Source organism: Carassius gibelio, chromosome B5 (assembly GCF_023724105.1).
Source record: "Carassius gibelio isolate Cgi1373 ecotype wild population from Czech Republic chromosome B5, carGib1.2-hapl.c, whole genome shotgun sequence".
Classification (NCBI taxonomy): Eukaryota; Metazoa; Chordata; class Actinopteri; order Cypriniformes; family Cyprinidae; genus Carassius; species Carassius gibelio.
In genome coordinates, this window is record NC_068400.1 from 29,349,642 (window position 1) to 29,366,451 (window position 16,810).

The 16,810-nt window shown below is 40.7% G+C and overlaps 2 protein-coding genes and 1 long non-coding RNA gene across 3 annotated transcripts; all 3 read right to left on the bottom strand.

The window, feature by feature from the left end:
• Positions 1 to 1,809: 1,809 nt before the first annotated feature.
• LOC127957016 (uncharacterized) lies at positions 1,810 to 3,632 on the bottom strand. The gene is made up of 3 exons (XR_008153686.1): positions 3,451 to 3,632; positions 3,256 to 3,314; positions 1,810 to 2,602 (listed from the first exon to the last, which is right to left on the bottom strand). It is a non-coding gene; the product is annotated as an uncharacterized LOC127957016 (long non-coding RNA).
• A 691-nt stretch (positions 3,633 to 4,323) lies between these two features.
• On the bottom strand, positions 4,324 to 9,055 carry LOC127957983 (uncharacterized). Its single transcript, XM_052556747.1, has 2 exons — positions 7,819 to 9,055; positions 4,324 to 7,501 (listed from the first exon to the last, which is right to left on the bottom strand). The coding sequence occupies exon 2, from the start codon at positions 6,759 to 6,761 to the stop codon at positions 6,048 to 6,050; it is 714 nt and encodes a 237-aa protein (XP_052412707.1). The 5' UTR covers positions 6,762 to 7,501; positions 7,819 to 9,055; the 3' UTR covers positions 4,324 to 6,047.
• A 2,485-nt stretch (positions 9,056 to 11,540) lies between these two features.
• Positions 11,541 to 14,655, bottom strand: LOC127957979 (polyubiquitin-C). The gene is made up of 2 exons (XM_052556742.1): positions 14,496 to 14,655; positions 11,541 to 13,365 (listed from the first exon to the last, which is right to left on the bottom strand). The coding sequence occupies exon 2, from the start codon at positions 13,363 to 13,365 to the stop codon at positions 11,758 to 11,760; it is 1,608 nt and encodes a 535-aa protein (XP_052412702.1). The 5' UTR covers positions 14,496 to 14,655; the 3' UTR covers positions 11,541 to 11,757.
• Positions 14,656 to 16,810: the final 2,155 nt, after the last annotated feature.

The window sequence follows — 16,810 nt, forward strand, 5'->3', positions numbered from 1 at the left end:
ACGTTAGTTTATTTCTGCGCAGGAAATATCCATAGCCTATATATTTATAGTCGTGAGAACACTGAACAATGAGGCGCGTTTTATTAGCATTAGTTAATGCTGGTCTATATATAATGTACTAACATATGGTTTAATACCAAACATTAAACTTTTAAACTAGGTTTAAAACCAAAATTAACGGATAAACATTAGATCATACTAGTAGGTATTTTAAGGATTATCATTTATGATAAACTATAAAAATTGACATTAACCTAGATAAATGCGGTGAATGCTATCTCATTAAACTCATATTATAAATGTTGCTATAACTGATTTTCATATTATTAGCTCTAGTCCTCCTATGTCCAGGGCTGCAGGGCATTTTGACTTGAGAAAATTAAAGACTTTTCCACAACGTTTTCAGTCGTTACTGGATTTATTTTTAGATCATACTTTAGACAGTGGCAGGGGCGCTTCAGAAGATCCCAGGCCCTATGCATATACAGTCCTAATGCACCCCCCCCCCCCCCCCTTTTTGTAAAAATATATATTCCAGACTTTTCAAGGGCCCTCTCTTCCTTTGGGGCCCTGGTAATCAGTACTGGTTTCACCCCCAGTCGCCCCTGGTCTGGGGTTCACATTAACAATGTTAACAATGTTAATATCAACCCCTGCTCATGGCCTGCTCATGGCGGGTAACACATTGACTCCGAATAGCTACTTTGGCGGGCTGAATAATTGCCAGTGTGTGAGTTGGAGGCTAAGTATAAGTTCAGCACAGATATATTTGCACTCGCAAACACTCTGACTGAGAAGGGCTTCAGAGTTTCACTCTCCGTCAAGCGATCTGTGATATTTCTCAGTTCATCTCTATGGATATGCAGCGCACCTGTATTTGATGTACTGTAAACTCTAGTGTGAAGGCGCACAAATCGCCGTCGATTTCTCTCACACAAATGCAGAGACCGAGAAAGAGAGAGAGGGAGATTGAGTAAGTGAGTGAATGAGTGAATTGACTCACTACATTTAAACAATATTCTTTGTTGTATTTTCCCAGGGGGGCAGGGTTTCATATTTTATTGAAGCACCCCTGGGCGCCGCCATTGATTAGCGGACCCCCACCTGCTGTTAGCATTCCATTGACTCCCATTCATTTTGGCGTCACGTTGACAGCAATTAACTTTACATCCGAGGCGTTTATAGACTCCATTTGTCCATTCATTATTTCTAAAGAAACACGAAAATGTCTAAAAGGCCCCATTACCTTGTATCTTACGTTATGGTCCCGTAGAAGCAGTTTATTGTAATAATAGGCTAACGATTAGGTCATAACCCACGACTCTCTGTCGCACAGTAGAGAAATTACCATATGGACAGGAGGAGAAGCTCGCAGGCAATCTTTTACTGTCTATGAAGCAATCAAGGGGACTTGGGGCCCCTGCGGGGCCCGTGTGGGGCCCAAGTGGGACAGCCCAAAAGTGTGGGTTGAGTGTGGGCTGGCCCAATAGGACCAATTGTGTGCCCATAACATGAACACAGGTTTGTACACAGTGTGGGCTGGGTGTGGGCACAGTGGGGAGAGTGGGGAGAGTGTGGGAATACTGTGGGCCAAAAGTGTGCCCTCTATTCATCCTAAGTAGCGTCCCAGCTGAAAATGTGGATCTAGGGCCCCAGCAGTCCTCACAGTATGCCCACACTTTGGAGGGAAATGTGGACATAGACCTGTGTAGGGCCTTTGTGGCATTAACAAATAAAACTTTGTACCTGCAATATTACTACTAAATCACGAGCAGAATAATTATAATTCATAAATTAAAGAGTCATAAATTTCAAATACTTAGATTTATTCACGGCCATGTAATAAATGAAGAAAAACAGTTTAAAAAAGTTTAGGATAGGTAAGATTTGTAAATGTTTTTGAAACAAGTCTCTTATGCTCACCAAAACATTTATTTGATGAGAAATACAGTTAAAGCAGTAACATTATGAAATATTACAATTATAAATAACTGGGGGAAAAAATACTGTTTTACTATGATGTTTAATTTTCAGCAGCCATTACTCGTCTTCTGTGTCATACAATCCAAAAGAAATTATTAAAATATTCTGTTTTGGTGCTCAATAAACTTTTTATTTTTATTTTTTAGCATCTCAAAAACAGTTGTCCTGCTCCATTTTTGGTTACATTAATATGTTTTTTCAGGTTACTTTAGAGGTTTTAAAAGAGCAGCATTTTTTATTTCTTTTTATAGGATTTTTGTCCAACAATGTAAAAGTTTTTACTGTTGCTTTTTATCAGTTTAATGCACCCTTGCTGAATACAAGTAATATCTTAAAGAAAAAAAAAAAACTTTCTGACCCCAAACTATTGAACACTAGAATATATTGTAAAGATTTATAAAACAGAATAATGAACAATTTTAACTTCATTAGAACATTAAGTAGATATTATAGATAATTATAGATAAATCGATCCCCTAAGGGGCACCAGTAGAGCTCTGCCTGATCTCTGATCTTCTGCTCCTTCCACCGTCCCAAGTCTCTTATGTTACAGAGCCACTTTAATATAAGTCTCCATTTTAGATGCTGTAGCATGGCTGCTTTTTATTCCAGCATCTACCTGAGAAAGAAAACAACAATTATTTTTAATGTTTTTGAAAGAAGTTTCTTCTGCTCATCAAGCCTGCATTTATTTGATCAAAAATACAGAAAAAAATGTAATATTGTGATATATTATTACAATTTAAAATAATTGTTTTTAAATGTATTATACTTTAAATTATCATTTATTTCTGTGATGCAAAGCTGAATTTTTAGGATCATTATCACATGATCCTTTAGCAATCATTCTAATCTGATGCTTCATTATCAAAGTTGGAAACAGTTCTGCTGCTTAATATTTTTTCAGAACATGTAATACTTTTTTAGGGTTAGATGAATAAAAAAAAAAAAAAAAAAAAGAAGCTATGTTTTTAAAATATAAATATTTTGTAATAACAATATACACTACTGGTCAGTAATTTGGGGTCAGTAATTTTTTTTTTCTTTCTTTCTTTTTTTTTAAAGGTCTCGTTTTTCGCAGGAGGAGACAATAGTGTTCACTGAGTCTGAGTCACAGATAAAAATAGCTTATTATTGTAATACAGTAAGTGATACAGGTATAAGTAAATGACAGACCTTTCATTTTTGGAAAAATTAGCACTTTAAAAATTAACTAATGACTTTAACTTGATGCATGAATATGCAGCTTTAAGCAAATTAAAGTGTACTTACATTACAAAAAGATGCAGTGACCTGTTCCTAGTGACTCTTTATCTGCATCTGACACAAAACTAAATGGAAAAAAGAGGAAACATCAATGAATATCAGTGAAATATTGCATATATCAATACAAATTAAAATGTATTTTTATTGTATTTTTACACCATTGAGAAGAGACTCAGGATGACTGCTAGGTTGATCACTTACAACAGTGATGTCTTGGAAGACCAGCGTCCTGCCGAGTTTATCTGCAGTCTGTCCACACACCTGTCTGAAGTGTGTGGTGATCCTGAAGACCTCGATCACCTGCTTCAGCAATATAGGATTGAGACTGGAGCTTAACTCTGTAATCAGGACTAGATGGCAATCAATACTCAAAAGAGAGAAGACAAACATTATGTTAATGGATTAAAACTAAAGTTGAAAAAAAATATATATATGGTATATGGTAGGGGTGCTCCGATCACGATCGGCCGATCGTTAATGCGCATCTCGTCAGTAAAGCCGGTTTTCTAATCAGCGGTTAATTCCATCAGGTGCGTGATTTCACATAGAGCAGCTGTTACTACACAGAGCCGTTGTTAACTGAGAAGATGGGCCAATAAACGCTGAAAATTAACGTGATTTGCGCATCTTCTCTATTAACAACGGCTCTGTGTAGTAACAGCTGCTCTATGTGAAATCACGCACCTGATGGAATTAACCGCTGATTAGAAAACCGGCTTTACTGAGGAGATACGCATAACGATCGGCCGATCGTGATCGGAGCACCCCTAGTATATGGTTTAATATCTGAGAATGTATAAGGGAGAAAAAATAAATAATCACTTAAATATTACATAGGTTTGTATGAATGAATGTACATAAAAATTATTATTATATAAAAACTATCAGCCATACATTAATGACAACGAGATTTGATAAGCGTGTGTAGCCGAGGTATTGTATTATGCTATATTAATCTTCGTTTATGTTGCTATTAAGGACTTTATAAGAGACATTATACGGACTTAACCTAACTCCATTAGACTACGTTATGTACATTAGGCCTAACGTTATGTCAAGCTGTCTAGTCTCCGACATCGCTCTCCACTGTGGCCTCCCGTCGACCCTGGGTTCGGATGCGAGCCGCCGTCTCCCCATTGTGGACGGAGAGGGGAGAGGAGGCGCAAGTCTGTCTAGCCAGCGCCGCTGCACAAAATGGCCGCCAGTCCAGTGCCGCTGCACAAGATGGCCGCTGACCCAGCGCCACTGCACAGGATGGCCGCCAACCCAGCACCACGAGGCAAGATGGAAGTCAGCCCAACACCACAGCACAAGATGGCCGTCAACCCAGCGCCACGAGGCAAGATGGACGCCAGCACAGCGCCACAGCACAAAGGGGTCACCAGCCCAGCGCCACGGTGCAAGATGGCCGCCAGCTCAGCGCCAACGCCCAAGATGAACGCTGAGACATTTTTGGATTATTTCTCCATGCTGTCAAAGATCCTAGAGATTCCCAGGAGTGTTCACGTCACGTCTGCTGATCCAGAGACTGTTCACATCACGTCTGCTGAACCAGCACCACAATACAAGATGGCCACCAACCTAGCGCCACTGCACAAGGTGGCCGCCAGCCCAGAGCCACTGCAGAGGATGGCAGCTACAGTGGGTTTTCCTGAGTCGAATCATATTCCCGTTGACCCTCCAGAGTTGAGTCAGGTTCCCGTTGGCCCTCCAAAGTTGAGTCAGGTTCCCGTTGACCCTCCAGAGTTGAGTCAGGTTCCCGTTGACCCTCCAGAGTTGAGTCAGGTTCCTGTTGACCCTCCAGAGTCGAGTCATATTCCCGTTGACCCTCCAGAGTCGAGTCAGGTTCCTGTTGACCCTCCAGAATCAAGTCACATTCCAGTTGATTCTCCAGAATCAAGTCAGGTTCCCGTTGGCCCTCCAGAGTTGAGTCAGGTTCCCGTTGACCCTCCAGAGTTGAGTCAGGTTCCCGTTGACCCTCCAGAGTTGAGTCAGGTTCCTGTTGACCCTCCAGAGTCGAGTCATATTCCCGTTGACCCTCCAGAGTCGAGTCAGGTTCCTGTTGACCCTCCAGAATCAAGTCACATTCCAGTTGATTCTCCAGAATCAAGTCAGATTCCTGTTGACCTTCCAGAGTCAAGTCAGGTGCATGTTGACTTTCCAGAGTTGAGTCCGGTTCCAGTTGACCCTCCAAAGTTGAGTCAGGTGCTCATGGACCCTCCAGAGTCGGGTTAGTCACCATTGACCTTCCATAGTCAGGGTTAGTCACTGTCTGCCTTCCAGAGTCAGGGTTAGTCACTGTTGATGATCTTCAAGGACAGAGTCAAGTCACTGGTGATCTTCAAGGACAGAGTCAAGTCACCGGGGTTCTTCATGGGAGAATTCAAGTCACCAGTGATCTTCATGAACAAAGGCAAGTCACCACTGATCTTCATGAACAAAGGCCAGTCACCATTGATCTTCATGAACAAATACAAGTCACCAATGATCTTCATGAACAAATGCAAGTCACCAATAATCTTCATGAGCAGAGTCAAGTCAGCACCGATCTTCTGGGATCCAGTATAAACACCATGGGATTACCAGAGTCTCGTAACTTCTCTGTGGAACTACCAGAGCCTCTCCACGTCTCTGATGAACTACCAGAACTGCTCCATGTCTCTGCTAAACTACCAGAGTCTCTCCTCGCCTCTGCGGAACTTCCAGAGACTTGTCATGTCTCAGTCGAACTCTCTGAGCACCCGTCTGTTCCTGTTGTGGCCACAGAGGCTACCCTTAACATGTTCATGTTCTATGTTTCAGACTTGCCCAACCAGACTTGTCCTCCTGTTGGTCCGGCCTGCACGGATGTGGTGGTCTTCTGCTCCGCCCTGGGGTCCGTCTGCCTCGACCACAAGGATGTGGTGGTCTTCTGCTCTTTCCTGGGAGGCGTCTGGTTCGACCACACGGATGTGGTGGTCTTCTGTTCCGCCCTGACCACATGGTTGTGGTGGTCTTCTGCTCCGCCCTGGGGGGCGTCTGTCCTGACCACACGGTTGTGGTGGTCTTCTGCTCCGCCCTGGGGGCCATCTGGTTCGGCCGCACGGTTGTGGTGGTCTTCTGCTCCGCCCTGGGGACTCCGGTCTCGACCACATGGACGTGGTGGACTTCTGCTCCGCCCTGTGGGGCATCCGTCCCGACCACACGGTTGTGGTGGTCTTCTGCTCCACCCTGGGGGGCTTCCGCCCTGACCACACATTTGTGGTGGTCTTCTGCTCCGCCCTGGGGGGCGTCCGTCCCAACCACATGGTTATGTCTTCTGCTCCGCCCTGGTGGGCGTCAAGTGATGTCCTTCTTGGACTTGTGCTTTTGTGTTTATTTTTTGTTGTTCTTCTGTCTGTGTCTTTCTTTCTGTTTCCTCCTATGGACCTGGCCCTCCGTCCCTCCCCCTGATCCTCCGCTGGTCCACCTCCCTCCTGGGTTTCTTGTCTGTGTCTTTCGTTCTGTTTCCCTCTAAGGACCTGGCCCTCCATCCCTCCCCCTGATCCTCCGCCGGTCCACCACCCTCCAGGACTCCTTGTTTTGTGTTGCACTTCTCTTTGTTCTGTTTCCCTATTTTAACTGGTTGTCTTGTCTCTGTTTCCCCATTCTAGCTGGTCCTCTTGTCTCTGTTTTACCATTTTATCTGGCCCTCCGTCCCTCCCCCTGATCCTCCGCCGCTCCACCTCCCTCCTGGTCTCTTTGTGTCTTTGTTTTTTCCTTGGGTTCGGGTGGAGCATCTGGCAGCTGCTCCGTGGAGGAGGGGGTAATGTCACGCTGTCTAGTCTCTGTTTCTCTGGGTGTCCACTAGTGGGCTCACTTCCCCTTAGGCACTTCACCGTAGGCACTAGAATTCCTCTAGTCTGTGCTCCTGTCTTCACAGTGATTACACTCCTGTTAATTGCACCAGGTGCAGGCACTCTATTGTCATTAGCCTCCCTATATATTCCAGTCTTTTCCTGTTGTTTGTATGGAGTCCTTATCCTTCATGTAGCCAGCCTTCTTGTATTCCCATTGTCTTCATTGTCTTCTCGTCCTCCGAGTTCCTGTTCCTGTTCCTTTCTTTTTCCAGTTCCCTACTTTGTTTCATTTGTTTATTTGTTTGGACTGCTTATTTGGTTTTGACCTTGGCTTGTTCGACCAGGATTTGGATTATACTTAATAAATACCTGCAATTGGATCTCTCGCTCTCCCCGTGTCTCTCTGGTGCACGATTGTCACACGTTACTGCTCACTGTAAAACAACATGAAGACAGAAAAGTAAACAAAACCCAATTAACACCGCAATGGCTGAAATCAATGTTAATTTAATGAATTTATGTGCAATTTGAAAGGATATATTACCAGAGATTATGTTACCTCAGAAAACGGAAATCGGAAGTCTGCCGTTAAAACCGTTGGTTATTTAAAAACGCCACTAGCAACATTGTTAATCAAAATTAAAATGTGTTAATTAATTCCTATTAAATAATTAATTCACAACTATTTTGACGAATTTTACAAATTGTAATGAAAAATTAAGAAATTAAGTTAGAAATTTAAAAAGCTTACCTGGTTGAGCGGAGCTGGGCGGTATCATAGACAGTAAAAGAAATGGACACAGCGACCCCATTGGATTCAACCTGTATATGGATTCAATGGAGAAAAATGAAGTAAATTAGAAGCAAGCACTTCCTGGGGGTCGAACGTACTGCGCAGACTCAAACTGAGCTTGATAACGTAAATGACACGTGAGCAACCTGTACGTCTTCTAATTGCTGTGCCAGGAGAAATCTGAATCACCCATAGACAGTAAAAGAAATGGAAACAGCGACCCCATTGGAACTCAACTGAGACAAGTTAAGCCCATTTTTAGCGTTTCTGACGCGCAGACTCAAACTGACCTTGATGACGTCGGCAACCTGTCTGACAGATGTAAATCTTCTAGTAGGTGTGCGTGCAAACTGCCATCGTTAATCTCGCAGAGACGGTGAGCTTGAGCGGGGAGTTCTTTGGCGTGAGTGAGCAGGAGTAAGTATTCTGATTAATTATTTTGTATAGTATTTTAAAATGTAACGCCAGTATGCCATATTAAGTTAATTGCCTGTGAGCTTCTCCTCTTGTCTGTACGGTAATTTCTCTTTCGTGGGACAGAGAGTCGAGTGGTTATGACGTAATCGTTAGCCTATTTTTACAAAAACTGTTTCTACGGGGCCATAATTTAACATAAAAGGTAATGGAGCCCTTTATACATTGTCGTGCATCTTTAGAAATAAATAATGGACAAATGTCTCCAAGAGTCTTTAAACGCCTCAGATGTAAAGTTATTCGCTGTCAAAGTGACGCCAAAAAGAAATGGGAGTCAATGGGATGCTAACACAAGTGAAGTTCTGCTACAAGATGCTACAAGTTCCCCATTTAGACTTAAACTCTATAAATTTACTTACTTGTTTTCTCAAAATAAATATATAACACTAACTGTTCCATTATTTTTGCATTCTATCTATTTTCTTGTTATTTATTATACAATTAACAAAAGCAAAAAGGCCTCTAACACTAGCTTGCTCTATTCTACCTGTTTTCTTTTTATTATATAATAAAAAAAAATTAAAAAAAACTTGCTACATGTACTAAGCTAACTGAGACTTGTTAAAGCAATTATATATCAATGCTCTTTTGTTGTTTTTGATTGCTTCCATTATCCTCATTTGTGAGTCGCTTTGGATAAAAGCGTCTGCTAAACAATTAAATGTAAATGGATATAAATACAAACACATTCATGTATATATTTAAGAAAAATATGTTATGTTTAAACATAATAAATATACACTTAACACACACATATATTATGAAAAAATTAAAAACCCAGGGTGCCCACAGAAAATCCCAATAGGGCCCCAAATGACCAAACTGCTATGGGCCCAGCATGGGCTAACCCACAAGGGGCCCCAAGCGGGTTTCGTGTGGGCAAACCCACTGTGGGCTTGCCCACAGAAAACAATCATGGGGGCCCAAAAGGGCAACCCGCTGTGGGCCCGCATGGGCTAACCCACAAGGGGCCCCAAACGGGTTTCGTGTGGGTAAGCCCACAGTGAGCTTGCCCACACAAAACCCGCTTGGGGCCCCCTGTGGGCAAAACTGCTGTGGGGCCCGCACGGGGCCCACGTGGGTTTAGTGTGGGTTTGCTCTGCCCACACTGTCCCACAGAAAACCCGCAGTGGGCCCGCACGGGCATGTTTGCTGGGTACAGGTTGCTCACGTGAGATTTATGTCATCAGGTTCAGTTTGAGTCTGCGCAGTACGCTCAACCCCCAGGAAGTGCATGCTTCTAATTGACTTCACTTGCTTCGTTGAATCCAATGGGGTCGCTGTGTCCATTTCTTTTACTGTCTATGGTATTTTCCTTTCAAATTCAAAATAACAGCGTTCCTTCTTCTCTTTCAGAGTTTTATGGCGGTCGGCAAACCATCTAAAAGGTGCATTCACTGCCACCAACTGGACAGGAGTGTGAAGCGTTAAATGAGTGAAGCAAATAATCAAATACCTCCTAAAAAAAAAACAACTACCTTCCCCATTTTTATATTCTGTTTATTAATCCTGTTTCTCTTAGATACCTCATTAAAGCACTAAAAATCCTTGTTTCTTTCTGTGTGTTTTGAAATATACATTTACTGACAATGCATTTATACCTATGTAGCTTAATGCTTCTGTAAAATTGATTCTTTATTTGTTGTATTCTGTGCAGTGAATCAACACGCGTTCAACTGTTTCTGACAATCTACATTTATCACAATTCTCAGATTCTCTTTTTCCTATGATAAACAGTGAGTAATTAAGGCATGTGTGCCCTATTCGAAGCCTAGATATTATGGAATCTTCCTTTCTACTTCCATATTTATTTCTCTCAACCCCGACTTATACAGATGTATACCTTTTGTCTCCTTATCCCATTTCAGTCTGGTGAATAAACTAAAGTATTTACTAGCCAATGGCAATTTCAATTGCCATGGTGTCCGTAGAGGGTTGCACCCTAACCAGTAGTCATTATAAGGGCCTTAGCACAAAAATGACACAAACTGAAAGGTGTTCTTTGTGGTGAGAGGAACGTTCCCCTCAAATTTTAATGAAGATAAAAGCAACTTTGTCCAAACTATGGCATGCATTTTTCGTGGTGTTTCGAAACGGACCTACTTTCTATTGCAACTTGTAACAAAGAATCTCCCAGTGTGGTTCAATAAAGTAATTTTGAGTCTGATATTTTAACAGACAGTGTTTCTAATGCTAAAGTATTTTTTTCAGTTAAGTTTTTTATATTTTTTATTAATCTTCTACATCCATGCACCACTTTTATTATGCAATAAGAAGCTATTTTTTATGTCTTTATTTTAATATGTTTTATTTATTTTTTTTAAAAAGGGAGCTTTACACACAACCTTATCAGAGTTAATGATAAAGACCTGTATTGTTATACATCTATGTAGTCTTGATTTGGGTGTGTTCAGTGGTTTTACATTTAAAAGGGTTGTAAATCTAGTTCAAGTAAATATTAGCATGTCATAGTAAACTTTTATCAGGTAATTTCAAACAACAAAAATGTGGCTAGTAAAAATGCTGTGTGGCTAGTAACTTTGGAAAACTACTGGCCACATTGGCTAGTGAGCAAAAAAGTTAATGTCAAGCCCTGTTTATAGAGATTGCTGGCCAAATTTCGATTTAATATTACAATTATTTATACAACTTTATTAAAAATTTTACTTTCTTTTTTAAATAATTTATTTAGGTCTGGACCACTGAACCAACAAAGGTGCAAACAAGTGCAGCATACAAGTTATACAATTTGTTAAGGATTATGCAAGGCTTCCTTGTAATTTTATCCAGGTTAGAAGAACAGGCACTTGGTGGCACCATCTTACCACTTTTCCATTTATAGTAGCAGCTGTTTAACAGGCCCATCACAGACACGCCCAGAATAGATTTTCACCCTAGAGTCTCCCAAATACCAGCAAGAAATTAGGCAGCTGCCATGTAGCTTTTAAAAACAAGATGTCTAGTAATTAGTTATCATTTAAGTGTCAGGATCCAAAAATGTATAGTTTAACAGGCTTAGGAGATAAAACCACTTCTAATTTAATTAAAATTTTACATCAAATATGACTTGCTTGGTCCCTTTTGCATGCTACAACAATTATGTGCTTGTTGTTCTTTTCTTTTCATAAAACTAAATGTCTTCTTTCACTCATTTACATTTTTACCAGATATTTTACTAGTAGTGCACAAAAACAAGCAAACAATCATACATTTCAATGCTTTTATTTTGTCATAAAAAAAAAAAAAAAAAAAAAAAAAAAAAAAAAAACAGGTGGAGAAAAAAAAAAAAAAAAAAAAAAAAAGAAGTAGTAATAAAAATAACTGGATTCAGTAATAAAGTATGGAGAGAAGAGGGGACAATGTGTTGAGTGCATGAACAGGGGATGCTGAAATAATTAAATGTCCATTTCAGAGACTGTCATTTTAAATATCTGAACCTCCCCTGAGACGCAGCACCAGATGCAAGGTGGACTCTTTCTGGATGTTGTAGTCAGACAGTGTGCGACCATCTTCCAGCTGTTTGCCGGCAAAGATCAGCCTCTGCTGGTCAGGGGGAATGCCTTCTTTGTCCTGGATCTTGGCTTTGACGTTCTCAATGGTGTCGCTTGGCTCAACCTCAAGGGTGATGGTCTTGCCAGTGAGGGTTTTGACGAAGATCTGCATGCCTCCCCTGAGACGCAGCACCAGATGCAAGGTGGACTCTTTCTGGATGTTGTAGTCAGACAGTGTGCGACCATCTTCCAGCTGTTTGCCGGCAAAGATCAGCCTCTGCTGGTCAGGGGGAATGCCTTCTTTGTCCTGGATCTTGGCTTTGACGTTCTCAATGGTGTCGCTTGGCTCAACCTCAAGGGTGATGGTCTTGCCAGTGAGGGTTTTGACGAAGATCTGCATGCCTCCCCTGAGACGCAGCACCAGATGCAAGGTGGACTCTTTCTGGATGTTGTAGTCAGACAGTGTGCGACCATCTTCCAGCTGTTTGCCGGCAAAGATCAGCCTCTGCTGGTCAGGGGGAATGCCTTCTTTGTCCTGGATCTTGGCTTTGACGTTCTCAATGGTGTCGCTTGGCTCAACCTCAAGGGTGATGGTCTTGCCAGTGAGGGTTTTGACGAAGATCTGCATGCCTCCCCTGAGACGCAGCACCAGATGCAAGGTGGACTCTTTCTGGATGTTGTAGTCAGACAGTGTGCGACCATCTTCCAGCTGTTTGCCGGCAAAGATCAGCCTCTGCTGGTCAGGGGGAATGCCTTCTTTGTCCTGGATCTTGGCTTTGACGTTCTCAATGGTGTCGCTTGGCTCAACCTCAAGGGTGATGGTCTTGCCAGTGAGGGTTTTGACGAAGATCTGCATGCCTCCCCTGAGACGCAGCACCAGATGCAAGGTGGACTCTTTCTGGATGTTGTAGTCAGACAGTGTGCGACCATCTTCCAGCTGTTTGCCGGCAAAGATCAGCCTCTGCTGGTCAGGGGGAATGCCTTCTTTGTCCTGGATCTTGGCTTTGACGTTCTCAATGGTGTCGCTTGGCTCAACCTCAAGGGTGATGGTCTTGCCAGTGAGGGTTTTGACGAAGATCTGCATGCCTCCCCTGAGACGCAGCACCAGATGCAAGGTGGACTCTTTCTGGATGTTGTAGTCAGACAGTGTGCGACCATCTTCCAGCTGTTTGCCGGCAAAGATCAGCCTCTGCTGGTCAGGGGGAATGCCTTCTTTGTCCTGGATCTTGGCTTTGACGTTCTCAATGGTGTCGCTTGGCTCAACCTCAAGGGTGATGGTCTTGCCAGTGAGGGTTTTGACGAAGATCTGCATGCCTCCCCTGAGACGCAGCACCAGATGCAAGGTGGACTCTTTCTGGATGTTATAGTCAGACAGTGTGCGACCATCTTCCAGCTGTTTGCCGGCAAAGATCAGCCTCTGCTGGTCAGGGGGAATGCCTTCTTTGTCCTGGATCTTGGCTTTGACGTTCTCAATGGTGTCGCTTGGCTCAACCTCAAGGGTGATGGTCTTGCCAGTGAGGGTTTTGACAAAGATCTGCATCTATTAATAAAAACACATTAAACATGCATCAACTAATTTAATCCTATTGGTACACATTAATTTACAGCAAAATGAAAGCAGAGCTCATAAATGAATGACTTAAGTTTCTGAAAGATTTTTTAAACCCCAAACAAAACTCAGAAGAAAAAAACTAAACAAAAAAAACCTCACACTTTTATGCTAGAACAAGTCAAGTATTTAATTACACCTCAATTGTATTAGGTCAACTAGAAAAGCTTGAAGGCAGCTCGATCAACCGCAAATAATGGCACAAATTCAGGGCAGAAGTAATAAGTCTTACATAATAAGTTTATCATGGTTTACAGTTTACTACACTATTAGCATGAAAATTTAATTAATACATTTTTTCAAATAGTTTTTTTTTTTTACTTTAATACTGGAAGTAGAAAACGCCTATATAAATGATAAATAAATGTACGCATTTAGCAGACACTTATCCAAAGCGACTTAACGTTATAGTGCATTCAGGCAAAAAAATTTTTTAATCTTACATGTGTTCCCTGGGAATCAAACCCACAACCTCGCGCTGCTAACGCAATGCTCTACCGCTTGAGCTACAGGTGCACTAAATAAAGTTTAATGATAATAATAATAATAATATTTTATTAATTAATATTTAATAATATAATGCTAAACTGTCTTATGAATTATTATATACTAACGTTACATAATCAAAGTATAACACACTAGGTTATCTAATAATAATAATCTTAAATGGTTTTCAAAAAGTATGTTTTATTTTATTTAAAAACTGTACTGCGCAACACCATACAACCTTTCCTTTCTCTAACATGGCTGCGGTACAGTGACATCCGGGCTCTTTGTTCAAACAGTACTATGATTCAGCAAAATTATATCTGACGAAACTTAACCCGATCTTAAAGCACGAATATAATACCTTCACTGATAAGAAGCAAACACATCAATTTGTTTAACGTAACCTATGATGTTACGCTTCTAACTTTGATTTAAATAATTTTTAATAACAGTTTGTCTAACTTATACATCTAAAAATACCGACAATAAGCAGTATAATATAACGACACATTAAGAATATCTTCTTAACGTCTTGAAAAATATCCTCAAACCAATTGTATATTCATTCTTACCTTTTAGAAAAGCTTGTAGACTCTGATATATCTTCACAAAATCTATGTTTCCTCTTCGCAGAAAATCTGCCGGAGGATTGGAGTGCTACTGTATTTATACAACCCAGGGGAGTGACGTTCATGGTACGTCACATGACAAGATCGGGCAGTGATTGGCTGGTTGGGTTGTTTGTTCGCTTTGCTATTGGACATTCAGATCTTTGGAATCTGGGCCAGGCAAACAGCAGGGCTATGTAATGCAGTAATACACAAATAGAATAGTCTGGAAGATTTAATATTTTTGCTAATAATTGTATCAAAAACTACAATCCCTTGCTAAAGTTATTAAATGACCAGTTCTGCACGTTTTTGTTTTTGTGTTTTTAAAGCATACTTATAGCTCAAAAATGACAAGCTGTTGTTTGCTCAAAAACATGGTTTACAAAAATCAGCTTCACTGTAGCTGTGCTTCCATTTTTGTGTTTTAGCCTAGACTTGGACTTGACTTGAAGAGTTGTGTCAACCAGCGCACTTATTATAGAATGCAATGTGTGACACAGATGGCATTGCTTTGAAACAAGTTGACCTCAGACGTGCTGCCTGCAGTATCTGTTGCAGTAATGTAGGTCATTTTCTCTGGCTAAGGTAACAGACATTCACCACTGTTACAAAGTAGGACCTGACTTATAAATAAAAATGATGGTATTTTGTTAGTTTTACTTTGTTAGTCTTGGCACTATCCTCTTTTATTACAGAAAGGTCTAATACTAAAGTTATTATAATTTTCATGGCTTCATTAATTTTTCTATACTGTACACCCATCTGACTATATGTTACCATGGCAAAGGACAAGCATGCTTGAACAAAACTACAAACTAGTTGAACCAGCTCTAATTATGCTCTGAGGTTTCCCTGAGGTATTGCTGGTTACCGCCCACTGTAAGCAGTTTGTTTCTTTTACCAGAACGTACAGTACTCTGGGTGCGATGTTAAAATAAAATAGGTTACCATAAAATAATTACCCCAGATGAGTAAACATTAACTGGCTTGGACTTCAAAAGGAGACTGTATTGTGAAACCATTCTTTGAGCTTTGTTTATCTGGACAGTCATCCACTTAGTGGATTAGTATCACTGTGGAATCAAGGTCCCTGTTCCTTCTTCCGTGAGCATGAACAGCTGTTACAAGATTATCTCACCCAACTAAGCAAGTTTTCTTGAAAATAGATTTTATAGACTTATTTCACTCCCATATTGAAAAAACAATGAGGTAAAGGAAGACTTTAAGATGTCTTTATCTAAGATGTCTTAGATCTTTAAGATGGTGTCATCAGTATGTTTTTAGGATTATAGATATGGTCTTGTCTGCTGTTACATTTGGGTCTCCATCTTAACTCACTGACACTTGGCATATGAAAGCGATCTAATAATATCACAGGTTGGTCAGCATTTATGTTAATAAAAATTTGAGATCTCTTTTTTTTTTTACCTCACTGCTCTTCTTGTGTTCTTAAAAGCAAAGATTTGTTTTCTATTGAAGGAACAGGAAATTACAGGAAATACATAACATAAATTCACTAGAAATTTCCTGGTTATTATGGCCTGACACGTGCTGATAAATGTCACATGATTTGCCACATCACTGTACTCAAAAGAGTGTTTGTTCAGATCCAGATCTTGTGTACCTTGAACTTTCAGGAGTGTGTGCGTATCACTTGAAACGTTCAATATATTCCTGCCTATAATTTAATCTGATATTTACACCAGACAATACAAATAAAGGATGTTAAGAAATAAGATGCAATGCTAATATTTATATAACTGGCCTATGTTAAAAAGTTTCACCATATTTTTTGAATATCTTTGTCAGTGATGGAAGACTTTTGGCATCACATCAAATGTATCTATATAAAGTTATATATAAGACATAACTTTGTCGGAACAAATCAGTTTAAATTCATTTTGGATATCAATAACAACCCATGCTTTATTATTCTTGTTATTAATTTAACAACACCCCAGAAAAGTCATGTGACTAATGTTTATAGACCATCTGAATACATGACTTAGTCTATATTTACAGTTTATTTATATATCACAGTTCGGCCTGTTTCGAAGAAAACAAGTTTTTCTGCTCTGATCTTATCCTGGACTTTGTCTGGGCTTGTATTGCAACAGCTGAACGGGTGGAACCAGATGACGCCAAGGGCAAAATGAGCTGGCTGAAGCATGTGACTCAGGCTCAGCCGGACAACAGTGGTTGTTCTGTTTTGCAAGCAGTAGTGATGGTTATCAACAAAGTATGGAATGTTCTACAGGAGAGCGTGACTTAACAGT

What these genes read in the sequence shown, in the direction of transcription:
- LOC127957983 (XM_052556747.1), bottom strand. Translation starts at nt 6,761, where the DNA reads ATGGAGGGCCAGGTCCTTAGAGGGAAACAGAACGAAAGACACAGACAA.
- LOC127957979 (XM_052556742.1), bottom strand. Translation starts at nt 13,365, where the DNA reads ATGCAGATCTTTGTCAAAACCCTCACTGGCAAGACCATCACCCTTGAG.